The sequence below is a fragment of the Poeciliopsis prolifica genome, unplaced genomic scaffold, assembly GCF_027474105.1.
Source record: "Poeciliopsis prolifica strain line A6 unplaced genomic scaffold, Auburn_PproV2 SCAFFOLD016, whole genome shotgun sequence".
NCBI lineage: Eukaryota > Metazoa > Chordata > Actinopteri > Cyprinodontiformes > Poeciliidae > Poeciliopsis > Poeciliopsis prolifica.
The window spans coordinates 1,035,254-1,062,906 of NW_026562391.1; the positions used below are offsets into that span (position 1 = coordinate 1,035,254).

The 27,653-nt window shown below is 42.0% G+C and overlaps 1 protein-coding gene across 2 annotated transcripts; it reads left to right on the plus strand.

Annotated features, from left to right (window-relative positions):
• Window positions 1–23: 23 nt before the first annotated feature.
• Window positions 24–19,566, plus strand: nacc1b (nucleus accumbens associated 1, BEN and BTB (POZ) domain containing b). 2 transcript variants are annotated; one of them, XM_055041590.1, is made up of 9 exons: window positions 2,330–2,397; window positions 2,555–2,757; window positions 11,712–11,862; window positions 12,716–12,958; window positions 13,678–13,908; window positions 14,337–14,799; window positions 15,566–15,863; window positions 17,658–17,755; window positions 17,872–19,566. In XM_055041590.1, the coding sequence occupies exons 3-9, from the start codon at window positions 11,737–11,739 to the stop codon at window positions 18,192–18,194; spliced, it is 1,782 nt and encodes a 593-aa protein (XP_054897565.1). In that variant the 5' UTR covers window positions 2,330–2,397; window positions 2,555–2,757; window positions 11,712–11,736; the 3' UTR covers window positions 18,195–19,566. The 2 variants fall into 2 exon arrangements, with proteins under 2 accessions (XP_054897566.1, XP_054897565.1); XM_055041591.1 differs by lacking the exons at window positions 2,330–2,397; window positions 2,555–2,757 and adding an exon at window positions 24–382.
• The last annotated feature ends 8,087 nt before the right edge of the window (window positions 19,567–27,653 follow it).

The following is a 27,653-nucleotide window of genomic DNA, read 5'->3' on the forward strand; positions in this document are numbered from 1 at the left end:
ATCCAAACCCCCCGCCTCTCTTCCTCCTCCCCACCATGCGTCCGTCTACCTGCCTGTCTGTCAGGTCGATCAGTGGCTCTGTGATCAGTCTGCAGCCCCTGGGATGGATGGGAGGGTTAAGAAAAAAAGAAAAAAAAATCCCCGCTTTGCTCCTCTCTGTTCCCCTCTCCTCGATAGTTCTGAGCTCCAATCCTCGCCTGCATGCGTGCGTGTGCGTGTGTGTGTGTTTGTGTGCGTGAACGGTGTGCTGCTGCTGGTTCACAGCATACAGTCAAAGTGAATGACTGTCTGTGGCGAGGCGGAGGGAGAAACTAGACCTCTTCTTCTTCTGGTGCACCGCTCCTCCATTCGGGAAGAAATTCCAGGAGGATCCATCGGAGGGGTGAGTTGAAAGGTTCGGATCAACTCGTCGCCGGCGGTTCCGGGACTCGTCCCAGCCTGTGCGGGACGGAGGCGTCTTCTTGTCCCGTTCCAGCGCTGTTGTCGTGGGGGGTGGGGAGGCGTCCTCGTGAATCTGGGTGAACAGGGAGGTCTGGCGAGCTGCTGAAGTGAAGGTGAAGCTATTGTGAGTCCTTGTTTTTGTTGCTGTCGTTTCGCTCTGAATTGGATGGTAAAGTTGTGGCAACTGTTGTGGGGGGATGGGGACGCTCCAAACTTTCACCACTTCACACCGGCTTCACACTTCTGTTGCGCTGGCCCCCTCCTTCAGTGGCGCCATCAAGAGGGGGGCCCGAGGGGGCAATGATCATCCCAAAAAAATCTGTATAATATAATGTGAATGGTTTTAATACAGGAGGGGTCAAATGTTTACAGGTTCCAGGGTTTATTTATATTTCTGTTTTCTTCGTGGGGCCCTATTTTTAGATATATGCCATTTTTTCTGGCACTGCTCTCCAATTTCATCAGACATCAAGCAATACCTACTTGATGTTTCACCACGTGCCATAAATTGTGGCAAAATGTTTTAGGGATGCACAACATATCGGTGTCCACATCAGTGTCGCTCGATGTCAGCCATTTTTTCCAAGATGTCGGTGCTGGTTCGATAAGTAAAACGTGGCCAGCTAACAAGCAACGTTTATTTCCACCTGGTGGCCAATAATGGTTATCAGCCATGACATCATGATTAATATCATGATGTTAAAGAGCACCATGCACCCAAGTACCTCCACACCCCATCTCCAGGAGTCTTCCTGCGATGGATGGGGTGCCAGGCCATCATAGGGCATCACACAGGACAGACCCTCATACCTGCAGGCAGCTTACAGAGGCCATTCAACCATAAGAGTCATGTTTTGAACTTTGGGAGGAACCTGGAGAGAACCCACCAGTGGCGCCCCTAAGGGTGGAGTAAAGGGTTAATGGCCCCGTCCAGGAAAAAATATTTGCCACGAGAAAAGCATGAGTCATCTCCTTCAATCAAGAAATACATCTAAAAAAATAAATAAATGAATGTATATTTATAAAATTTAAAATAGAATAACAATTTTTAATACAATAAATATATAGGCTATCTTAATTTTTTTGGGTTTAGTTGTGCACTCATAAAATTGTTACTGGCCTGGTTTGCCCACCCAAACGAACATTTTCGGAACCCACAGATTCATGGAGAGAGATCCATGAACGACCACAGACTGGGATTCAAAGCCAAGACCTACAACTTCATCCAAGACATTCCCAAGATTCAGTCAAAGGTTGTTTTGTTGTTGTATTAATATAAATGGCACCCGAGTATCCCCCCAAGGCCCTATTACAAAATCTCTTGTGGCGCCCCTGCTCTCCATTCTCCGGTCGGTGAGTGGCTCTATGAGTTCCCGGCTCATCTTTCTCCCGCATTCCTGAACTTCCTCAAAAGCCACCTTGTCTCTTCGGGGTCCGTCGAGCTGCAAGTGCAAACGTCGCCTAAAATCACAAAGCGCGGTGAACAAACCGGCTAAGTTCAGTTTTCTTTCTTTTCTCCCAGCCGTTCCCGTAAACACTCCCCTCCTCTCCTCTCCGCTCTGCTCTCGCCATGCCGCGGATCCATCCCTCTGTCTCGCCCACAGTTGCGGCGCATTTGTGTCCCGGGATGACCTGTTGATGTCGGTTAAAGATGGAGTGCCAAGATCACCCGCTGTAAACTCCTCCCCGGTTAAAAAAAAGAAGAAGAAGAAGAAAGAAGAAAAAAAAATAGACTGGAAATTGGAGTTCTGCCCAGCATCGCTTCTGTGGTTGGCCGAGATTGCTTATTATAAATAATTTAATTGAAGCGAGACATCACAAGCGACATCTTGGACGGGACCAGCTCGTCTCCGAACCGGAACGGGAGCCGCACCGCTGTGCCGCCGCCGGGAGGAGAAGGACGAGGCTCGGTGCTGCTGGCACGGAGGCGCGGGGAGAACACCGACCCCCTCGACGGTTCGGAGGAATTTCTTTCCTTTTTCTTTTTTTTTTAATGCCCCCTCTCCCCAGTCGACAAAAAGAGAGAAATATTGGGCTCTTTCTTTTAAGTGAAGTTGGAGCTGACATTTGAAATACAAGGGAGGAACATTTTGAATCCTTTCTCCCTCCGCAGCCGCCGCTGCCGCCCCCTCCCGCCGGTTCTCTCACACCGGCCCGGGCCAACCGAGCTCTCCCAAATCCTACCGGGCATCGCGGCTGGCACACAGCGGGGGCACCGACAGCTCTCCGGCCGCCCCGACTTTGCCCCGCTTCGCCGCTGGTAGCGGGGACTCAGCCTCCGAGGTGTCCGCCGGCGAGACTCCGCTCGACTTCCACGTAAGATGAATCAACGAGTAACCGACGTGCATAACTGATAAGTCGCCTCTGAAGTTTGAGCGGTCGGGGCGCTCGGTGGGGGGGAGGCTACGCTGTAGCCACATTGTGCCGCTGCTCTCAGTCCGCCCTCGGTGTCCCAGGCGAATGCGGCGCTTGACGCCACGAACGTCTTCAAACGAGGAAGCCGATTTTAATTGATTTTCTTTTACGTGATTGACGCTACTTTAACGTGAGGGACGGCTCCTTTCTCCTGACCAGTGTTAGCTTTAGCTTTAGCCTGCTACTTGCTAACAGGATACCTTTTAACCTCCCAAAAGTAGTGAACTCACCGACTTGGCCGAGATTGATGTTGATATCAAAAGTACAGTGAGTCCAGCAGAAAATAGCGCTTTATCTGGACACACTTTTAATATTCGCTTGCAGCACATTGAAGGGATGCATATGGGTGGTTTTGCATAAAGTGCTAAAAAAGACACTTTTTAGCACATAAGGACAGACAGACACACTCACACTCAGACAGAGAAGATGCCACACACAGTAGAGCATTGAGCCAGAGCTTGTAATGGGGCACATGTTAACTGGGGGCCAAGGGTCAAGTGTTTTGAATTAACTCCCCTTTATGTTTCCTGCAAGTTGTTGTGACCTTTCTGACCCGTATGGGGGGAGAAGGTGGTGGGTGTAGGATGTCCATAGGTCTGTGTCCCTGTGTATGTTGAAATGAAATCAGTCAAGCAGCCTGGATGTGAAAAAAAAAACAAACAAAAAAAGACGTGTCTTTGCAAATAAACAAAATGCACCCCGTCGCTTTAAAAACGAAGCGTGAACGTTGATTTTCACTGTGAGGCAGATGAACTAAATTTTAATGAGTTATGGGAGTCAACCCTCCCCCCTTAAAAATTCAGCCATGACTCATATCATTCCTACGGTTTCCTTTTAATGAGGTTTTTCTTGCCACTAATTGCTTATGGATATTTACTTTATGTCCATTTGCAGCGCTTGCATTTATTTTGCTCAGAAAAAACAAACAAACAAAAAAACACAGGCTATCCATTTTTTGTTTAGATGATGTCCAATATCAGCATTTGGATGCCAGTATGATTAACTCCATCTGACCTTCTGACCGCATTTAGACGTCTTTGATTGGACGCCTTTTCGGCTTCGCTTTTCAGCCGCAACTTCCTGTTTTAGTCGGGAGACGGTGTCGTTTTTCTGTGATTTTTTTCCCCTTATTCTTTATTCTTTTTTAGCAAAAATTTGCTCAGGAGGCATTCGCTGTGCACACCAAAGGGGAATTTGGTTGGAGGAGAAGAAGAAAAAAAAAAACCATCACTGTTATGGCAATCTTAATTTCCACACTATGCTCTCATTATAGGTAATGCTCATTTAAAACTATAGTTGGCAAGCTTCAAGCAGCAGCTGTCTGCAGACTGCTTACAAGAACTCAACTATTAAACATGGTCGTATTGCTGGCCGTTGTTTGTTTCGCTGAAACTAGAGTATCAAAAGTAACAGTGAATAAATGCAATAGATAAACGTCTAACTTTAAATAAATATAATATTTTAAAAGCGGTAAGAAAAACATCTTTTTTTTTGCAGTTTTATTGCACTTGCTTTGTCTTTACAGCTGTCTGGTTATTATTATTTTTATGACTGCACATGTTGTGCTGTGAAAAAATATTGGCCCCCTTGTAGATTTCTTTTTCGAGCTCTTGTCTCACTTATGATTGTGAGACAGACTTAAAGTTAAAACCAGTTTAAATGAACATTAAACAAATAAAAAAAAAATAACCCAGGTCCATGTAAAATTCAATTTCGAAAGGATTATTAGAGTTATTCCTCTTGTGTCGTTGGGGTTGTCGGCAGCTTTTTGCGTCCTCTCCCTACCTTTTTGTGTGCATTCTGCTTTTTGTCACTTTTGTTGTCATTTTTTTGTGCCATCTTCTCTATGATAGAAATATCTTTCGTCCGATGTGCTTTTAGAACTGCACTAGCGCTTATTTACGCTATTTTACGACTACAGGTGCACCGATTGCAGTTTTCTGTTCGATCACCAATCTTTAAAAAGTCTGTCTCCCGATTCCAATTTTGGCTGACACTGATTATTTTTTGTCAGAAAAGCTGCTAGATAGAGCGACAGAGTTGATTTACGGAAGTGACAAGGATCGGCGGATCAGATTGGGTTCCCGTGTAAACATCGACTCATCGCGATCACCCAAAAATAAAGGAAATCAAGGCTGATTTATTAGCGTTTGATTTATTAGTAACGGATTTATTGGCATCTGATTTATTAGCTTCTCTATTTCGTACTTCACCTGCAATTCACTTGTATCTGTTTCGCTATGATATCCAAATGTCTCCCTATATTTATGCCATATGTATATAAAGCTGGCAAAACTTTTCAAAACTAACACACAATTCCGTGATCAAGATGAATTCAATAAGAGATGGCAAACAAAGCCATCACATTAGTCTAATAATCCATGTCTTAACAGAGAAGACAGGGTACAGTAGGGAATCTGTTGCAAAAGTTTCTGGTCTGCAAAAGTTATTCCCAAGAGTTCAACAGCAAGAAGGAGATTGGTGCACTAAAATGCCCACATGGAGGGAAAAGATGAAAAACTCCAAAAAGTGACACAAACGCCCTCCGCACATTTGACGAAAGCTTTTTTTCCAGTCTTTGTCAATGCCAAATATTCTGTGGACTGAAAAGACAAAACAGGAACTTTTCGTTAGTTCCGGAGCGTTCTAGTGAACGTCTGCCCTTCAACCCACTTTAGGCGCCGTTGCACAACCGGATTCCTTCACTACGACCTGAAAAACCAAAAACCTCACTGGCCGTTGTTGCAAAGTTTTAATGGCAGTTGGTGCCACAAAAGGGTGGCCCAACCAGTTATGTTTAATCACCAATTGTATAACCTTTTATTTTTTTTCACTTTAATAAATAACATCAGAATCTAAAAATGTTAATTCTCTGATTTGATATTAAGTTGTGTTTGATGATCTGAAGCATGGAAGCGTGACAACGTAGATAAAATCTGTAAGGGGCCAAACAGTTTTTGATCACAATGTATTTGTCCCTGCAAACTGCAACACGCGTCGACCATCAGCCTCCCAAATACTCCGCTGGGACATTTGTTGGTTTGGCAGCTGGAAGCCATAGCGAAGATATCGGAGAGAGGTCAGAGATTTTTAGGAACGTTGTTGCTTTTCCAATAAAAAGGCAGTCTTTTGTTTCCTCATTCTTCATCTTCTATTGGTTGACAGAGGTTATATATTACTCACTAAAGTAACAAAAAGTTAGAATTGCACAGTAATATCCTGTAAAGCACAACAGTAAAACGTTGGACAAAAAAAATATACATATAAAAGTAAAACCTTGTTAGATTGACTGTAAGATGTTGTAAATAAATAAATATTTGTTATTTTTTAACGCCATAGCTTGTTAAAATGATAATTTTGCTCATGTCCGGAGTGCAAATTCAGCAAAAAGAAATCTGCAACAAAAAGTCCCAAATTTTTGACGGTATGTGTAAATATTTTACCTGTGTAAATATTCTCAATTTTCAAGATTAGGTAAAACAAAAAATTTCACCAAGATTATTATTTTACCAACAAGCCGCCATTTTACATCCCAGAATGAATTGAAATTGTCAACTCAACGACATGTCACAGTAAAATTAGCGAGGCGATCGCAGTATAAAATCGATTTTAAAGAAATATGGAAAAGAATCAACAACATATAGCACCATCAGTTATACTGCGCTCTCATCTTGGTAAGTTCATTTGAATAATGAGTGTGTAATCTTGTCCCGTCAGTTTAGCACGGTGATGTAATATCTAGCATCATATAACATTATCAGAATAAAAAAAAAACATATGAAGGAAGTGCTTTCTGGTTACAATAAGACGTGCCTAATCTCTTGCCTCGTGATTAGATTGATTAAAAGGATTTATTTGATGATTTATTTGTTGAAGTGTTAATGACCGTCTACCCTCTGTGCTGTGTTGTGTAGGCGTAAAGCAGCTGATCATGCCCAGTCGGTACGCTCCAGTCAAATTTATTTGATTTTTTTTTTTTGACCCCCCCAGCATTTATTGTTCATCTGGGGAAGGTTTGCTGAGTGTGCATCCCGCAGCATCCTGCATCACGTTTACACCTGGTAGCTTCCCATCACTACCGCCTTGCTTTTGTAGCAGAGGAGCAGCTTTTTAAAGGAGTTAAGACCAAAAAACAACAACAAAAAAAAACCTTCCTGCTTCCTGTATATGATGTATAACTTAATTCAAGCCAGGGGGAGTTATATTTGATGGTTTTATGTATCCTATATGTCAGAATGTGTCTGAAGTTAATGTCCCAGGAGACATTTTGTGTTTGGATGAGATGGAAGGATTTGCAACCAGAGACGCTGTCGTGCGTTTTTCAGATTTATTCGGGTTTAATTTAAGCCACCGCATAAACAAAGTTGCATTTAGTGCATAGCTGCATACTGCTATACTGATTTGGGTTGTGTAGGAATTTAAATCTCTTCCTCTTTCCACTCTATGCTATTGTGAAATGATGGCTCCACACATCTGTTTGTGCTTTGACAGGTTTCTGTTTTTTCCCCGATCCCAAAGCGTCACTTCACTTCTAAACTTTTAGCTGTTTTCATGAGTTCTCTGGGAACTTTGATTAAAGAAAATCCATTTGTGTTTGTTCTTTCTGAAAACAAGATGGTGCGATTCAGTATGCTGCTCTATTATAATTGTTTTTTTTTTTTTGGGGGGGGGTGGGGGGTGATATTTCTGCATTTGCTGTCTCTCTTGGTCACTTTTGTGCTTCATTTTTGCCGACTTCTTAGAGTTTAGAAGGCAATTAGAGGAAGATTTTAGTTTCAGAAATTTGATCTGAAACGTCCAGTTGGTGGCTTTGTGGCTTTTCTGTGAATGGCGAAACATGGAAGAATTTAAGATGAGGCTGACAATCTCTGGAAGATTTTCTCGTACCACAACTAGGAGTTGAAACATCTGCACTGCTGCTTGACATGCTGTCGGCCATTATGTTGCTGGTATCAAGACCTACTTAGACCTGGACGTCAGTGCTGTGTTTGATGGAGGAATGGTCTCCAGATTAAGACTGAACGATATATTGCAAATATATTGTCTCCATAATTTCATTTTGTACAATAATCATATTACAAAAGACTATTTGGAGTGCAGTAATTGTGGGGTTATATATATCCCAAGTGTATATATTTGACTGCTACTCCAGCGGACCCCGCCTAGTTGCAAGTTCGCTATTCGCACATTTTTTTCCTGTGGTATGTAACTACAAGTTATTTGTCGAAAAGCGTTTTCAGCGGGCGTCTCAAGTGCTCACAGATTTCTTCTATTTGCAGGCGGTTGTCGTCCATAATCCCCGCGATCACCGGGGGTCCGCTGTACAATATTTAGCCGGTTGGACAGTGTCTTCTGGCAGCAGATACCCACATCAGACAAAAATAACTGTGCTAATATCTAAAGTGCTAAAGGTCACAGAGTTGCCATTGCAAGATTTTCTGATATCCTACAGTCCCTACTTCAGATGTGTACTGCCTGTTTGTGGAACCACGTTGAGTTGAGCTATACCATAGTTTGTTCATTCTGATATTTTTCATGCAGACTTGTGGAGAATATTTAAAACACTGATGGAGTCAGCCATGACAAATGACTATGCTGGGTTTGACCATATTCTGGCGAAAAGTTGATACGCATTTACCACTCAGACTGACAAAATAGTTCTCGACTTCAAACTATGGAGACTTTCACCCTGGGATGATGAAATAAGTAGGTCACAGTTTTTTTTTTTTCTCAAAATGACCACTCCTTTGAATTAGCTTTAATCTACAAAGAGTGAAAGTTATACTCTACTTATATTTGGTTGAATATCCTCACACACGTTTTATATTTGTTAGCAAGACCTTTGAATGTTACGTATCAAAATTGGTAGAGTTCATTTGAATTGTTTCAGATTCATGGCGTAGCCTTGAAGTGTAGTACATAAAATCTTTTACACAGTTATGGGTCTGGGCCGATTCAGAAACTTGTGGGTTTGCCAACTTCATCCATGTCAACGAAGAAAGAGCATTCTGCTCCAAAATTAACACAGGAGCTCGGCTGGAGTTCTAATTGCTCACAGCGAGGATCCAAAGAAACTTTTATGGTCACACAAAGCAGACTGAGTTATTTGGCCACAATGACAATAGGGATGTTGGAGGAGACAAAATGTATGTTTTCACACCTAAGAAACCTGCAATTAGCTGCAACCATCGTAGCATCACACTGGTAGTTTCTCTGCCAGTGCTAATGGTGCTAATTCTTTAACTTTCCATCAATTTGACAGCGAGGCAGTGAAAACTAAGGACACGGTTGGAACAGGACAATTTTCCCAAACACATCAAAACTGGTGTGTTTGGAACTAATTAAGCATTCTAACAGTAAGCTTCTGGACTGGGCCTGATCTCAGGCATATTAAACATGTTTAGACTATGGCTCAAAGCTAGCCCTGTGCCAGGAAATCAGCCAACTTAAACAGACTCTATTAATTTGATGAGACAAGTGGTCAAACGTACATGTAGAATGAGGGGCAGGACCTTGCTCAGAGTTGGAGAAAGTGCATGGTTTCCTTAGATCTCGCTTGGAAACATTAATCAAATGCCTCCAGGGGACGATGAGAGCCTGTGTGGGTAATGAGAGAAAGATCCAATATAGATTCAAACTTTAACTTTTATCAGTTGACTTTATCATGTTGCCTTTGTCTGATATTGAAATTTCATAGATGATTCAAAACACAACAAAATCGTAAAACTAGAAGAAACGTGATAAGAAATACCTCCTACAGCTTCCTTACCTTCTATATTTGATTAAGCTCTCTTTCAATTCTGAATCGTTCTTCTACTATTTTTTTTTTCCTGTCTGTTAAGTTTGATCATTTGTGATGTGTCTGTCTCTAGCGGTTTTATGTCTGTCCATCTGCAGTGAACTGAAGTTATTAGAGATGTCATTGCACAGGAACAATCTGGAGTCAGCGTGCAACCTCGGTTGCTGCAACCAGAAACTAGCGATCAGGTCTGAAATCTGGGTATTGTGATGGACTCAGACCTGAACCTTCAACAACACATAAAGACAATTACAAAGTCATTCTTCTGTCACCTTAAGGCCATTTCTAGGATTGACAGGCTAATGTCGCAGCAAGATCTGGAAACACAAAGACTTTAGGACCGAAACACATTAGAGACTTAAATCCCAGCTGTTTACTTCTAATCTTACAGACAACTCAGATCTTCTGGTTGAAATTTACTTTGCATCCCCAGAATCAAAAACAAACACGGAGAAGCAGTGTTCAGTTTTATTTGAAACAAACCTTGAGAAAATTTCAAAACCGACAAAACACAGAGTTCCTTTAAATCAAGGCAAAAAAATAAAAAATCCACCAGTTTAGAGCAGCTTTTGATTAATAACTGGAACATTGATTAATTGTAGTCTGTTTGGCAACTTTTTATTACTTCTCTTTATGTTGCCTGAAACATGATTTCTTTATTTGTTCACTGCGTTGTTTTAATCATGTAAAGCCACACAAAAACTTTTCTCAATTAGCTTCTCATTATCATTTCCAGTCAGACTCCAAGTTGGTGTAGAATGTCAGACAATAAGCTGTGAAAATTGTGAATTTCTGTTAGCAGGTCTTGCCAGACGTACGAGAAGATCTGAGTAAATCTGTGAAGCCTGCTGTTTAGGTTGCAGGGTTTGATCCGAGAGTTTCGCTCCCACCGTAAGAGAAAGGCTAATCAGTTAAATATTATTACAGATTACTGGGATGTTTGGGGTTGGAGCGGGGTCAGACAGAATGCATCACTGCTGTGCTCCAAATCCTCGCTGCTGTCTGCCCAACCTGGCCAGCATCCTTTGCTCGGAGGCCGCAGTCTTCCATGTGACGTGTTTGTTCAGCGGCGTTCCGACTCACCTTTATGTTCCCAGCTATTTACTTCTGAGCCCAGCTACAGTTTATATGTGCTGCGCATTTATAAACAAAAGTACAACCCATTTTCAGGTCATGCTTTAATGATAGATATACATTATTCGCTTGGAGATCTACGGTTTCCTTCCTTTTGTTCTGTGGTGAAGTGAAATAGACAAGTTACGTAAGCAGTTTTTATTCTTCGCTTAGAAGAACTGACAAAATAAATGTCAAAGTAGGGCAAAAACCCGCCAAACAGTTCTATAAAGTAGGAAACAGGGTTAGGGTAAAGATAAGAGCTTATATAACTGGCCCAGTTGCCTCCAAATTCTCTTTTATTTGGAAAAAAAGAGACTTGAATCAGAGCTGTTTACCAAATTTCTAATTCATCAAACTTGGTGCACGTCAGCAACCCTGGTCGCCATTTTGCTCTACTTTTTACGTCTGAAGATTCCTTTCATCGCTTTGTCTTCTTTACCGCCTTGTCTGCCCTTTGCATTTGTTTTGCTTCCTCGTTTAGCCACTCGCAATCCTTCCCTCCGTCGTTTTTTGACTGTTAGTCAAAATAAATCAGACAAATAAGTCTAGCACAACTTCTAAATTTTTTCAGCTTGCCACCATGTAGCTTCTCCGTTCATTTTCCCTATCTGTTTTTTTTTTTTTTTGAGGACCAACAAATAGCTTTTTGGTCTTTTCCCACCACCACCTGGTATAAAGTGTGGTTTATATTCAGAGTTGCACCCCAGTGCAGCCCAGGAGGAAAGTCCAGCAGGACAGTGGTATCGGTTTGGGGTGTCGGCTTGCTTTTCTGAGTATGAGCACTTGACGCTGGTATCGGCTCAACATCAGCATCGGCATTGGGAAACCACTAGTTTGCTTGTTGGTTGCATCAGGTCGGCTCCTACTCCAATAAAATGTGTCTGTTTGTGTGCCACATGTACGCCTTTGACTTTCTGTCTTGCCGTGGTCAATTTCGCAGACCCTGTGGTCCTGGGCAGAGCGTTATGGCTCAGACGCTGCAGATGGCGATCCCCAACTTTGGCAACAATGTCCTGGAGTGTCTGAACGAACAGCGGCTGCAGGGCCTCTATTGTGACGTCTCCGTGGTCGTCAAGGGGCATGCCTTTAAGGTCAGATTGTATGAAATATTTTATTCGCTAGTATATTAACAGTATTTCTCCGTAATTAAAACTTCAAATAGTTGTTTTGTCTAATAACTTTCTGTAAAGTTTAGTCTTTTTGTCTTGCCTTATGAAAAATGTAGATTATGAAGTACTTTACATTTTAGCTGAATAATTATTTTCAGTTTTCTTTAATGTGGATTTACATACAAAACACTTCAATTTCTCCATATCTTAGTCACATTACAACCTCAAGCTTGCATGTATTATCAAATAGGTGAAGATTCAAAATGAACATCTAATCAGAAAGTTAATAGTCTTTGGGCACACAACAACCTTCCTTCTTTTTAGCAGAAAGAACCAAAATAATTGTGATAGGAAAAAAATAATTATTGTTTAACACTTTTAGAGAGAAGAATTATAAAGTAAATAAATAATTACCCATAAAATAAGTAAAACACCCAGTGAGCAATTGTCTTAAGCCCCTCCCAAAACATTCATCCTGTGGTGCAAAAAGTGTGTATGCACTATATACGATGGATGGGGTGCTGAGCTAGAGTGGGCGCCAAAACGATGGTGAAGTAGAATCAAATATATTGAAATTTGTGGCTGTCACATGACAAAATATCAAACAGTTCTGTGTGTTTTAAAACCATATCTCCTAAACATGAAATTGGATCACCTTAATTGTTTGGCAGGCATTTTGGCAGATGACAAATTTGCCATTAGCGGCGTAGCAAATGTGTCATAATCTAATGGATCCAACATTGTTTCCATCAGTCTGTTTATATATTCAGCCCGAATCACTGTGCGGCTTGAACCTTGACGAGCCCGCACTCCCCCCACACTGTTTACCCCTCAGGCTCATCGTGCAGTTCTGGCAGCCAGCAGCTCCTACTTCCGGGATCTGTTCAATGCCGGCGGGAAGAGCTCTGTGGTGGAGCTGCCGCCGGCTGTGCAGCCGCAGAGCTTCCAGCAGATTCTGGCCTTCTGCTACACGGGGCGCCTCAGCATGAACATCGGAGACCAGTTCCTGCTGATGTACACCGCCGGTTTCCTCCAGATCCAACAGATAATGGAGAAAGGCACAGAGTTTTTCCTCAAGGTGACTTCAGAGTGAATGAATGAGCTAAGTATGTGGCAGATGTGTATGTACGTATTCTCGAGCCTGTTCAAAGAAAACTATGTTAGTTACCGTAATATAATTACAATCCTGATACAGGATGCTGTTGTGACTGAACGATGACAGTGACATTGCAGGTAGCAGTGGTGATCTGACCGGGTTTGGAGTACCTCACTGCATAGATCTGTATATTGATCAGAACCTTTTCTCACCAGTTTGTCATTTAGCTTTGAACTAGAACAAACATTGCATTGTGCTTAAAGTGAAGTTCGCAAAAGTATGTGTACAGTTTAGAAAAGTCTATAAAAGTAGAAATATGCCTGAGGACTGGGTAAGCGTGGAAAGATGGTATTCCTGGTCCCATTGTCTAAAAGTTTCATCCATCAATCTGACTGTCCCCAAAAGTTGTCCGTCATTCTATCCATTCAGAAATGATCCATCTATCTGTCTGTCTGTGTGTTCATCCATACAAAACCTACATATGTATCATCCATCCATTTTCTTCATCCATCTGACTGTGACTCCAAACATTCAGCCAACTGTTCATCTTTTTCTCCTCCATCCCTCCATAATCATTCACAAAAATTATTGTGAAGGATCTACGAAGGACAAAACTCCTAAAAATGTTGAACCGTCAAAACATAAAGCATAAAATCAACATACTGTGCATGGATCAAACTTTCATTTTCCAATCCTCTTAGGTCTCTTCCCCAAGCTGTGACTCCCAGGGTCTCCATGCTGAGGAGACTCCGTCCTCCGAGCCCCAGAGTCCAGTCACCCAGACAGTCGGAGGGGTGGGTGTGGGGATGGGTGTGGCTGCAGCGCCTGTAGGAAGGCCTGCTTCTTGTCTGACGCCTCTTCCCCTGGTATCCAAGGTGAAGTCGGAACAAACGGCCACTACACCTCAGCAAGTCCCTCAACAGCAGCAGCAGGTACCCTCTGACCAAAGGCCTTAAACACTGTCTAATATTCTGCAGAAAATTATATAAAGGGAAAATGATTGAAGAACCTCAACAGTAAGCGGGGTTACAAAGCATTTTTTCAGTATCCATGGACGGTTTGTGTTATGATTGTCTGAGTAATTAAATGATTTCTGACGCTTAGCGTTGGCTTTGGTATATTCAAAAGTTGAAACAGTGCCTTTGGAACTTTAAAGTGCTTTTTCTCAAAGTTATCCTACAACCAACCTTCATAACATCAACTGTTAATCTCTTTCATTCACTGCTTGACACCCCACACAACGGACTTTGACATGTCGCTGTTTGTTCCGTGTCCTTGGTAGTCGTGAGCATTTGATGAGCTGCTAAAGCGTCTGAGTGTGATGATAATTAACCGGCTATACCTCCTTCCTCCCCGGCAGGAGGGCTCACCCTACTCTGTGGTCTGCACCCCCGTGGCCAAGCGGCTGTGGGAGGGGGCCAACCGGGACGGGGGCGGGGGGTCTGGAGGAGGCGGGGGAGGTGGAATGAGGAAAGCTGCACGCTACTCGTCCTCCTCCTCTTCTTCCTCGTCTTGTAACGCAGCGACGCAGGACACGTCTGGCCGAGGCCCGGCGACCGGTGTGGCGATGGGAGCCGGCGGTGGCGGCGGCGCTTTAGTGGGAGGAGCTGGACTCAACACTAACCACAACAGTAACAACAACAATGTTGGCACCCCTGAAGGCACCAGCCCGGGCACGCTCAGCATGTACACCAGTGACTCGCCAATCAGCTACCACGACGATGAGGAGGAGGACGAGATCGCGGACGAGAGCGCCGAAGAGCAGTACAGACAAATCTGCAACATGTACACCATGTACAGCATGCTGAACGCCGGAGCGGCAGGTGAGGAAATGAATAGGCCAACGCGTTCGGATTGATTTAAGCCAGAAACTGTCCTGTTGAAATCACGCAACACTCTTCTGTAACGAAACCTGTTGCAGAGTGAAGAAGCCCCTAAGTTAGCTATTTTTGGGTGCATTTCCACCTCTTAGTGCTTTGGTTCGCTTGCCTGGAAAGTCCGGTTCATTTTGAGAGTTTTGATCTTATTTCCATTTGAGCGTTTATTGATTTTATTGTTGTCTTTTTCTTTAGTCCTTTCCATAATTTGAACGTTTGTTGCTTTTATCCGTAGAGCACTTTGTCACAGCTGTTGTCTTAAAGTGTTTAGTGGAAGCAGTGGTAACCGGGATTTTAATTTAATGGGATGTAAAAATATTATTCATTTTACTAAAGCTCACAAATATTTAATAAAATGTGTTGCATTTTAGAATTTTTTTGCGCTATTATTATCCCAAAAAATAAAAAATAAAAAAAATTTAAAACCTTCCTGCAATCGAGATGGGCACCAGTTTTGTTTTGTTTTTACTCTGTGCATAGTCTGGTGAAGTTGCATTGATTCCACGTATGCTTTTCCGAATTTTTTATTTTTTATTTTTTGTGGCTTCGGTGTCCGACCGTGACATTTGCTGCGTTCCTCCTGAGCTGTCACGCTAAGACCGTGGGAGGGTTCTGAAAAACATTTGGGAGAACTGAAATATTTGCCGTGTTTTTCAGATCTCAGTAGGAAGAAATATTTTCACAGCAACAATAAATTTTCCTTCGTCTCCAGTGGTCGGAGAACGGGTGGAGGCTTTGCCAGACTTGGCCCCCGATTCGGGAGGCGGGCGTGGAGGCAAAGGGGGGCGGTCCCGGCAGGACCTGGCGTCGCTGCCCGCCGAGCTCATCAGCCAGATCGGCAACCGCTGCCACCCGAAGCTCTACGAGGAAGGCGACCCGGCGGAGAAGCTGGAGCTGGTCAGCGGCACCTCGGTCTTCATCTCGCGCGCCCAGCTCATGAACTGTCACGTCAGCGCTGGCACCCGCCACAAAGTGCTGCTCAGGCGGCTGCTGGCGGCGTTCTTTGACAGGTCAGTGGCTGAAATCCTGCCTATTCGCTGCCATGCCGAGGCTTTTGATTGCCGTCAACTTTCTTAGCGGGTGGGCGGGAGGGAGAGCGAAGCAGCGAAGATGGATCAAGTGAAGAAAAGCTGTTATCAAAGAACCTTCTTGAAGGCTTTAAAGATGAAACGTTTTGATGACTGATTTGAAAAATACTCTTTCTTTCAATTTTTTTCTGATGAAAGGTGAATTTATTTTGAGGTCAACGTAGTTGGTAATCATCTCATGTCATATCACCAACTTTTGTTTGACTTTATTTTTAAAAGCTTTGCTGTCACTGGAAAGAGCTTTGAGAATGTTTCTGTAACATGTTAGAAACGCTGCAAACGTGTTCAATCAAAACATGATAAGATAGTCATGTAGGTGACAAAATCTGAAGATTTCTGTCTGCATGCAAAGTGCTGTGTGGAAGAAAACAGTGCTCATCTTGCAATCCCCCATGGTGAAACATGCATTATGCTGCGGAGATGCTTTTTATCAAGGTGTGGTTAGAAAGACGGATGGAGTCAGAAGAAAACATGATAGAAGCTGCGAAGGACATGAGAAAGAAATAGAACAAAAGAAGAAAGAAAGAGAAAGAAAGAAAAGAGTTTGGAAAATGTAGATTGATCATAATCAATACAGTTAAAATTTTACCAACATAATCCCAAATTAGGATTGGGATAATGTTGCAGTCCAAATTCTTATCACTTTATTACTCTATTGATTTTTCTGACGATTAATTGGATAAGAAAAAGGATATAAAAAAATGAAAAGAATTTCAAAAACGAAGATTGATCTTAATCAATACTGTTTAAATTTTTGCATCAGAATCCCAGATGCACACCCAAATTTTCATAAGACTGTGACCAGCGATTATTTGAGTTCTCAATTTGTCTATCAATTTATCAATAAAAAATATTCTGGTAGTTTTTCATTTAACAATATACATTACAATATACAATAGCAGCCTTTATTATTTGCAGTAATGGATCCATTTGCAGCTAGAAAAATACTCTTAGTGTCGTCACGTGAAAAGCTCAGCTCTATTAGCTTGACATAACGTCAGCACAGTGTAGGGCTGGTCTGTTCATTATTTTGTGGAATAACAGATTAATAACTGGATGTCAAAAGGTGCTCAATGGGAGATTTTTATTACTGAATTTGAACTTGGTGAAGCTAAAACTAGGTCACGTAAGGAGTTAAGTTATTTACAGACTAAGGCCACCTTAAACGCAAAATGTATAATTTTTTTGTACACTTCTGGCTTAATTACTGCTGTGAATATGGCAAATGATTTTTTTTTTTTGCTGTCTGCATGTTAGAATTAACGATTAATCTATCACTAAATTGTTTGACAAACATCCCAGTGGTCGATTCATCATGACTGATCTGATGAATCGTTCAGCCCTAAATTTTTATTTGTTTTGAAAACAAATAAAATTTCACATGTGCTGTTAACAACAGTCTCACCACTGTTGCCAACTTAGCAACTTTGTTGCTATTTTTAGCAGGTTTTTAGACAAAGAGAAAAAAATTTGGTCCTGGCAGGTCAGGCTTTTTAAAATCAGTGATTGGTAAGAAAATTGCAATCGGTGTACCCCTTGTCCTTTTGCTACTCTTGGGCTTTTTAGAACTTTCCAAGCTTTTAACAGCATCATTAAATATAAATTTTCTACATTATTGGTAGTTTCGTACCTTAAAATTAACCGATTAGAGTTTATGGAATCAAATATGTGAGTAAGAGGTTAAAGGGATCTTTTGTTTCCTTTTCATCTGGTTAGGAGCACACTAGCTAACAGCTGTGGAACCGGCATCCGCTCATCGACCAACGACCCCAGCCGGAAGCCATTGGACAACAGAGTGCTGCATGCGGTCAAATGTGAGTCTTCACAGTATTATCTTTTTTTGTGATATCTTGGCTTTTTTGTCAGGCACTTGCTGTTAAAGTGATACCCTTCACAGGTCTCCGCTTTTCTCTTCTTTCATTTCCTCCAGTCTACTGCCAGAACTTCGCGCCGAGCTTCAAGGAGAGCGAGATGAACGCCATCGCGGCCGACATGTGCACCAACGCCAGGCGCGTCGTACGGAAGAGCTGGATCCCCAAGCTCAAGCTGCTGATGGCCGACAGCGACGCATACTCGGCCTTCCTGGCCGACAGCGTGAAGATGGAGGCCGACGTGCTCGGGGTGGAGCAGGGTTTCGACCCTGCCTCTCTGGAAGCCGTGGCGGCGGCCGGCAATAACAGCGAAGCTTCCAGCGGGACCATGCCGGCTGACGCCATGCCAGGGGCCGGCGGAGACGGCAGCACTTTATTTTGATCACACGGAGGCGGATCGGACCGACTCGTTCTCCTGCGGTAAAGAGTCGAGAACATTAGACCGCCGTGGTCTCCATGACGGTTGTCACATAACGCCCCCCCTTCCCTCCCAGCTGCCAGGTGGTTGGGAATGCGTTTCTTCTCTCACAAGCTGCGTTTCCATTGGACATGTAATTGCGCAAATTGGAATTACGAAAGTAAATTAGATAAATGGAAATATGCTAATTCTGGGGAAAAAACAAACACGTTTTTCAATAAAAACGTCTTTGTGCTAGGATGAAGGGGTTTTTCAGATTTTTTTTGGTTGAACTTGGCGTATTTCGGAAAGAACATTTGTCCCATCACTCGAGCAGCATGATCAACAACTGGATGTTCCTGCGGCGGAAAATACACGTTGGGAGAAGACGGGAAACGCTTGGTGGATGATGACACCACGTTTGTAACGACTTATCGCGTGAACGGATGTATTCACATGCAGCTTCAAATGCGTTTCTTATTTAATGGGAAAGACCGTCATTGCAAAATTGTGCTTTTTCGACTTCAGCAGATTATCAAAACCGTTTTGCGCACATTTGTCCTGGAAACGCAGCTACTGCTTGGTCAGTTTCTTGTACTTTCCTTCCTTTTGCTTGCTTTTGTCTTTCTCTATCAGAATGTTCTCGTTCTTCTGACAGAGACTGACAGAAAGACGTGGAGAAAGGTTGCAGAGTAAAGAGCGTGGCCCCCCTAGTTCCCCAAAATCGAACACACACTCACCTCTTCATTCCTGTGCAACCTTTCTCAACTTTTAGTTTTTCCACATTTTTTTTTTAAGCTTTTATTGTCACCAAGGCTCTTTCCCTTCACAATCAATCACCGACATTCCCTGGGGAGGGCTGTCAGTGAGGGTAATCCTGTTTGGAGAGAGCGATATTTTCCCTCCCCCAAACTCCGGTAACACTGTTGTTTTGATATTGAATGTATGCGAGGCGAAGCGTCCGAACTACAGCGTTGTAAGGCAGTGACGACTGAAAGATTGTGCTGAGCCCCATTTTCCTTTGACTGTTTAGTGTTTTGTGGCGTCGATGAGGTCGAGGGTTGTACATTTCGATGTGTATATTGACAGTTTACAATCTCCTGGCCCCGCTGTCTGAAACCCCCAACACCCTGTTACAAAAATGTTTTTTGTTTACATTGTTCTTTTTATTATTATTATTATTGTTCCCAAGGCTCCTGTGGGAGGACAACATAGCTACAGATTGCAGTCAAAGAAATTTGTTGGCGATGATTTTATGTGGTACAAGTACAATCAGGCTGCGTTTTTGTGAAGCAGAAGATGCATGTTTTTATGGGTTTTTTTTTTAATGTTCAACTCCCCAACCCCACCCCTCAAAAAAAAAAAAAAAAAAAACAACCAAATTTTTTAGCTAACGTCCAATTTTCTCCAATGTTTACCACCCATTTTTACAAATATATTTAAAGAAAAATTCGAAATTGTAAATACCGCAAGTCTCCACCTCCGAGCTCACGAAGCTACTTTGATGTGCATGTGATGTGCTTTGCTAAGTATTTCTACGCCTTCAGCTTTTTCACCTTTCAGCATTAGCAACAGGCTGAAACGAAAGGATTGTGATTATGAAAGGAAGAAAGTACATGGATTTCAACATTCAAAATATGGGTTTTTTTGGTGCTACTTTCGAAATATTGACAAGGGATTTTGTGATATCTTATCGTGAGAGCCCTTTCCAAATTTACATACAGAAGAAGGAAGAAAGAACTTAACTAGCTTGATTTAATTTCTTTGGATTTTCAAAGTGGTAAATTTTGGTTGATTATGGAATTGGGAAAGACTGGAGAATTAAACAACACCTGAAGGCAGTCGCGTCGTCTAGCTTGTATTTAAAGACAGTAAGGAAAGGAAAGTAGGAGCAGGTAAATACAAAAGCAAACCACACTAATATTACTAAAATTGTGTTTATTTTTCTTCCACTTTGCTTTTTTTGCGCCACTCTATGTTGATCTATCACATGAAATCCTGATAGAACACAAAGATGGTTTTACTTGAAATGTGACAAAATGTGGAAAGGTTTAAGGAGTGTTAATACTTTTTGCAAAGCACTGAGTGTGTGAGGTCCTTTTTTATCTCGCGTTTGCATTGAAATATTTGCAGCTGCGGCGCTAAGAGCGCAGGTTTTCCCTCAGGCGTTTTCTGGCTGGTTGTGTGCTGGGGATTGACAGAAGCGCAAATTCTTGGCAGGGAATATAGCTCTGTGTGTATACGGAGGGATGAATGAGTGTGTGCGCTGCTGGGAAGAGAGAGAGAGAGAGAGAAAGAGTGGGAAGTCAGACGGCACGTTTTTCACACACGCTTGGTCGATTCATTCACCGCTCAGATCTGCACGCTAATACACATTGGGGCGCTGCCGGTCCCATCGGTCACAGCGCACCAGGGAAACACGGCAATCCGACGAAACACATCGAAGTGGTCAGCGAACGTGGATTTGTTTCTGTGTGCGGAGCATGCTGGGAACACTATGAAAGTTCTTTGTCAGCTTTTTAAAGGAACGTTACGGTATTTATTTACTAAAGATGCAACAAAATAAACGGGAGACCAACCAAAAAAAAAAACACATCGCCATAGAAACAGATGTTTTGGCTGAATATAAGAATTTAAATAAAAGACGAAAAAAATTTTTCAAGGAAATTAACAAATGACCTTCAAAATTGAAAGCCTGTCTAAGTAGTTTTTTTTTCTTTCTTTCTTTCGTGATTAATCCGCCAAAGCCAGTAAGAGCTTTCGACTGCGCAGACTATTTGTTTGGACGTGAAGGGCATTGTGGTGTGTCAAACAAACCTCAAGGATCTCGGATGTTTTGGACAGAACACAAAAGGCAGGACAATGTTGCCAAAATGCCTGATTTCAACGAGATTATTGCCTGGATGGCCATTTATTACTTAAAAAACAGATACTGCAACAATCAAAACATTTGAAGTTTATGTTCACATCCAACTCAAAATGACTGTTTCTGCTATGTTTGATCATATTTTAAGTAGTTTATTTTATTTGTATTTTTTTTTACATAGACCCAAAACCAGTGAGACCTCTCCTTCATGTGAAAGTTTGATGAATTCAACTCGATGTTTTCACACGTGTATTTGCCAGTATTAAATAAAAAAAAAAAAAAAAAGACCTATGTAATTAAAATGCTACTGCTAAATATTGAGATTTTAAGCTAACTTATAAAAGAAATATTTTAAACATGATAAACTGTTCAGTGGCGATAAGGTACAAAAAACATGTGTTTGGCAGATATTATTCATGAACATGTATGCTGTACTGTTATATTCAAAACGTAACATTATGACGTATGCCACGATAACCTTCACAATACGCATAGATAAATAAGTTTCCCTATTATTGCAGCAGCGTGGAAGTAAGAACAAGAAAAACCCAGCCTTTAATTAAGAATAATTAATTCAAAGATAAAAAAAAAGGTGTCAAGAAATGTCTTTAGCCAACTCACTTTAAAAATTAGAGAACATGGTGTTCAATTAGAGCTGATGTGTGACTGTCTCCATAAAACAGGAAATGGCCACAAGAAAAGACAATCTCGCCAAAGTAAAACTAAACCTTCCTGTATCGATGGACAGAGCAACAATGAAAACGTTCAAAACAACAGGAACGGTGACAATCGATAAAAGCCCAAGTGGATTTTGCACAGTGAGGTTGATGACAGCAGCAGTGCTTTTAATGTGATTTTTAGACATATTTAGCAGCACTACAGAGTTTTAGTGTCACTAATCTTCATCCGTACACTAGACATCGAAGGTGCAAAAAAGACAAACAGCAGCACAGTGACCTCATATGCATGTCCGCCATGTTTATTTATCCAAACTACTTGGCTAAATCACTAAGAACAATAAGCTAGCGAGGTCCATTCCTTTTCCTTATGATTGTTTTTGTTCAATATTTTATTTTAGTTGTTTTAATGAAGCACCTTATTGCCTGTGTAGCAAAACAAAAAGCAACAAGTAAATTGCCTGAAAGTTGACTGAGGAGCTTGTGACCTTCAACAAATCTTTGGGTCTTCCCCACGCTGAAAAGAAAGAGATGAGCGAGAAAAAGAATCAACTTGAATCTCCTGGTCAGATTGAATCAGAGTTGTTCAAACACAACGCCGAGGTTTTCCTTCAGACCAGAACTGACAGTTTCCAGATCAGTGTTAAGAAATAACAAGGTCTTGAAACCCGTGGTTAGAAAATACATTTAGGTAAAATAATGGGACAAATTTTTCAGACTTCCCATGTGCATCAGCAGGAGTTTATGGGAAAAAACCTGGAATTTGAGGGCACATTCACACTGGCCCAGTTTAATCCGCTTCAATCGACTATGTAGTTGATTTGAAAAAAAAAAATTTGGGAGGATGTGAATACGCAATCAAACTTTGATGTTGAGCAAAAAGAAGCAAACTCTGGTCCGGCTACAAACCAGGTCTTGGTTCAATTGAAGTGATTTGAATGCATGTGAGAATGCCAAGCGGACCAAAGAAGGCTTCAAAAGCAGGAAGCGCACTATGGCACAGGGCATTCTGGGTAAATACAACCAAAGGAAATGTGCTCGTCGGAAAATAACATTTGATATACATTAATAATTACGTAAAAACATTAAATGGATCTCGTATTACAACAAAGAAGTGATATTTGATATTTTCTCCAAATTTGCCAGCTAACTCCCACAAATTTGATGTAAAGTTTCTGGGAATTTACCAGATTTTCTGCCACTTTCCACCATTTCATTTGTGTTCATAAATATCTATGTATTTATATAAGTAATCTTTTTTTTAGGAATATTTCTCTACTAACAGATTGAGAAGCACAAAACGCACGTGGTACAAGCGAAGCCTGGGATCAGGTTCCTTTAAGACGCAGCGCTACCTGTATGGTTTGTAGTCACGTGACTCCACCCCCATCGGGTCGCCAAAACGATGTAAAAGAGACAGTGATGTTGAGGAAACGGAGGAAATACGGATTGTTAGAGGTGGAGCTGGTGGAGGAGCTCAAAAAAAAAGCACCAATCATTAGGTGATATTTTGGGTTGAGCCAGCACGTTAGAAGTTATTTCATAACTTGTTGGGTTTGTCCATTTGCTCAATAACAACTAAAAGTGCAAATCTTTCTTAATTTATTTAGTTGTGGTTTTAACGTTCATTAAAGTGGCATTAAAATTACTGCGAAAAACCAGAATTATACCGTCAATAAACCCGACTGCGAGGTATTTATCACAGCCTTTAATTTCGGTGCGGGTGACGGGGGTCGTGATATTGTCCATTTATCGTGAACTCCTCGGTAAATCGCGATATTGATTTTAGGCCATATTGCTCAGTTGTAGCACAGTTTACGGCAAGTTCGGTACCTGAAGGACGGTACAGATTCGATCAGAAAATAATGACAAAGTAAAGCAGGACAAAAATTAATCAGGAGAAGACTAAGAGGACAAGGAGTGCACAGTTTATTATTTGCCATTTGTAAATCAGCTGTTTAAATGAAATCCAGCGCTGTGGGTGTAGAAACTCCTCAAACGGGGGACGTAATATCTGAGATGGCGACGGAAGAGGACAGCGAGAGTCTCCCTGGAGAGGAGGGACGAATAGACAGGGAGGAGGCTGAGGTGGTGGGAGCAGGCACGCTTGGATGATCTTGGTATGAATGCATGCATGCATGCATACTGCCTTGTGTGTATGGTCTGTTTATGTGTGTGTGTGTGTGTGTGTGCAAGGTGCACGTGAGAGAGGACGAACAACGTGTGGCTGTGTTTTTAGCGTGCGTTTGCATATTAATGTATGGATGTGCTCCTCTCGCTTCCTTCCATCTCCATTTATGGCGCGTTAACGTCTGCTTCCTCGCGAGGGAGAGCAGGCGCATGTGTGTGTGTGCGTGCGATCATACGTCCGTGCTCTGTGTGCGTCTCGGATCTATGTGCTGCATACGTGTGTCTGGCTTCGCGTTGCGACTGCGCATGTCTGCCTCTGTGTGTGGGTGGTTTGGGTGCTTAGCTCTACAAGGTCTGTGTTGGTGTGTGTGTGTGTGTGTGTGTGTGTGTGTGTGTGTGTGTGAGAGAGAGAGAGAGAAAGTGGGTGGTATATGCACAGAGGATGAGATGAGTGTCTGTTTTTGTTTTTTTCAGAGTGGCGTACCTTTCTTTTTACCCACATCTGCAGTGTGCGTGTACTGTACCCAGCAAAAAAATTTAAAGTAAAAAAGCCAAGCAAAATCATAAATTTTTTCCATTTTAAGCTCTTTGTTAAAACAAGAGGCTTGTCCAGGCCCTGATCAGGCGTCCTGAAGAAACCTGCAGCCGCAACTTCCTGCCAACTCCCTCCCTCTCTCTCCTTTTTGTTTACATCTCTTTCTTTCTCCATACGTACAATTTTCTCTCTCTCTCTCTTTCTCTCTCTTTGTCTGTTCAGCAAACACACACACACACACACACACACGCAAAGCAAGGGAGCTGAACGGCGTCGGTCCCTTGTTGCTTCATTACGCGTGCCATCATTTTCGTCTCGACTCCATTTTCTTTACAGAATGCAAATCCCTGCCAATATAAGTGCATCCTCGTGTGTGTGTGTGTGTGTGTGTGTGTGTGTGTGTGTGTGTGTGTGTGTGTGTGTGTGTGTGTGTGTGTGTGTGTGGGCGGTCTGTCTACAACAACAGATGGAGCTGCCAAATAGGTTGCTGTCTGTGTGGGAATATGTGTGTGTGTGTGTGTGTGTGTGTGTGTGTGGTGTGTGTGTGTGTGTGTGTGTGTGTGTGTGTGTGTTTCCGTGAGCTATCTGAATGCAAATCTGAAAAGTCGTCGGGCGTAGGTACGTATAATCAGATGAATCAGAGATTACTTTTTTTTTTATGCTTATTGCACCTCCTAATAATCAGAGTATTGACGAAGGAAGGCACTGAGTGTCCCACGGCGGCCGCGCGCTGACCAATCGCGGGGACGCACGGGGAAGAGACGCAGCCAATCATGAGGTGAATACCAACCAGACTGTTAAAGCAGGTGACCGAGTGGGTTCAGACAATTATTGTAATTATCCTGGATTTGAGCAGAAAGACGAGGAGAAGGTGGCGCCGCGCCGCACCTCCTCCTGAGGAGGAGATGTTTGTTAAGAATCTCCCAGGACAGATGAGGCATTGCGGCACTCTGCCGTCACATGAGCCAGGCTTCAAACCAGACAAAGACACAAGAGTGAGAGGAGAGAGAAGAGGCTGATGATTCTTTTTTTTTTTTTTCCCTATTCTCTCTCTCTTTCTCTTTTTCTCTCTCTCTCTCTCTCAGTCTGCTATAGGAAGATAAACACCTCAGTGCTCTTTTGTTAATGCTGCAGGATTTAGTGTGGGGGGGAGTAGAAATAATAAAAACCCAGGGAGGCACCGATCAATCCGCCAGAGATCGAAGTCGCCCCAACTTTCCCTCGAGCTTGAAAAATCGGAATTAACCTCCTGTTCGATAAATGCATCCAAACTGAGAAGGTCGTCCATTTTCAATCCAAAATGCATCCATCCCACAGGGTGTACTAAAATAATCACATGAAGGTTTGGGGTGCATCGAGTATAAATAGGGACAATCTTAATTCCTTAATCTACTGTTTGATTCAAAAACAACTACCTCTGTCTATGAACCCTCAGCACATTCTTGTGTTTTTTATTCATTTTGTGGAAAGACGTAAAAAAAAAAGGGAAACTTTCAAAAGGGGAATGAACAACTCAGCAAAAAAAAAAAATCAATAAAATCTGTGCAGAAAAAGCCCAGTTGGTGCATCTGCACAAAAAGTTAAAGTGACTCCAAAAAGTAAACACAGCTTGCAGAAACGAAATTGATCATTTTTATGTATGTGGCGCATTTCAATGACTGGCCAGTTCAAAGTGCTTTACACCATGAAAATATAATAACCAATTATGAAACAAGCAATAGTCACTACATGTAGTCAAAAGCAAAAATACATCAAATATGTTCATCTGTGATCCAGACAACTCTAAACAGCAACGACTTTCGTCTTGTTTTAAAGGAACTTTGTGTTTGGGAATTTTTGCAGTTTTCTGGAAGTTTCTTCCAGATTTGTGGTGCATAGAAACTGAAAGCTGCTTCTCCACAAAGCTCTACAGATCCATCCCTCCCGCAGTTCATTTTCTTGAACTTATTGGTTTGAATTCTTCTCCCCTCTGTCCTGAAAAGTTCGGCTGTAAAGATATTTTTTTTTCCATCGCTGGAAAGGCCGTTCAGCCATGTTGGCGGTCACACCTCCCAGCTGTGGTCTTTATATTAAACACCGTGTGTGTTCTTCGTCTGTCGTCGTACGTTAGAAAATGGGAAAAATGATGAAAACATGACTGAGCTGCAGGGTAGGTAATTATTGCTTTTATTTTATTTTTTTAATTAAATCTAGACTTGTTTTTAAAAAATGCGTTAGAAGACAATTTAAAAAAATGTCCTTGTTCTTATTACTGCGGGAAACTTCCTGAAATGTAGTAGACCAGTGTCAGTTTACTTTGGCTCATATTAAAAAGTAATAATCGTGCACATGATTCTTGGGAGAGGTGCATTGTTCACCATAGTCACAGTGAAAAGAAAGTACACCTCTTTTCACTGCATGAGGATCTGATCTCAACCAGGATCCTCAAATGTACAAAAAGGAAACACACACATATTGGACTGTTGACTAAAATAAGCCAAAATGATCTGGTTTCAAAAGGTGAACAAATCTTTCCAGCATTGTTTCAGTCTTTCGAGCTCTACAGAAATCCAGAACCAAACAGCCCGCTAAAGGACCTGCAACAACATTTCAGTGAAGTTGAGGTTTTGACTGGGTGATTTCAACATTCTTTCATTTTTCTACATGTGCTATGTTTGGCATCGGCGGGTTGGCCCGCTTTGGGCCAAGTTTTGGCTGTTAGTCGGCCTCCATTTGACTCAAGAGTTTTACGACGGACTTGGAGCCCAGGTCCTGTAGCCACAAAGCCGGAACAAATGATCTGCCACCCTGCATGACACGCTGCCTGAGCTCTTTGTGCTGGAAGCTCTTCGAGGATCTGTTCTATGGATAGAGGGGAAAAGATTTTCACTTGGTGAGAATTTTTCTTTTTACTATTTGGACGAGGGGCGTAGGAAAAAATCAACCTCGATTTTCTTTCATTTGTGAGATTGGTTAGCAGCTGACACATGGAAAAACTACGTTTTCCACTGACCTGACCTACCTGTATTAGACAAAATTGGAATTGGCATGCCAGGTGTTTTTTTTTTTTTAAGATCAGTGATGGTCAGAAATTGGTGCACCCCTAATTTGGACATTTTGGATTTTTAACACATTTTAAGTGGTTATAAGAATAACCATAATCCCAATTCTCTGGACATTTTGTTTTTATGACAAAAGGTCATTGTTTGCAGCTTTTCTTAAAATATTTGAAAGTTTCATTTGGAAAGAAGCAATAA

Excerpts from the sequence above, each read along its gene's own strand:
- nacc1b (XM_055041591.1), top strand. The coding sequence starts at position 11,737 with ATGGCTCAGACGCTGCAGATGGCGATCCCCAACTTTGGCAACAATGTC. Across the intron at positions 12,959-13,677 it reads GCACAGAGTTTTTCCTCAAG|GTCTCTTCCCCAAGCTGTGA; the intron begins GTGACTTCAGAG and ends CAATCCTCTTAG. Across the intron at positions 14,800-15,565 it reads GCTGAACGCCGGAGCGGCAG|TGGTCGGAGAACGGGTGGAG; the intron begins GTGAGGAAATGA and ends CTTCGTCTCCAG.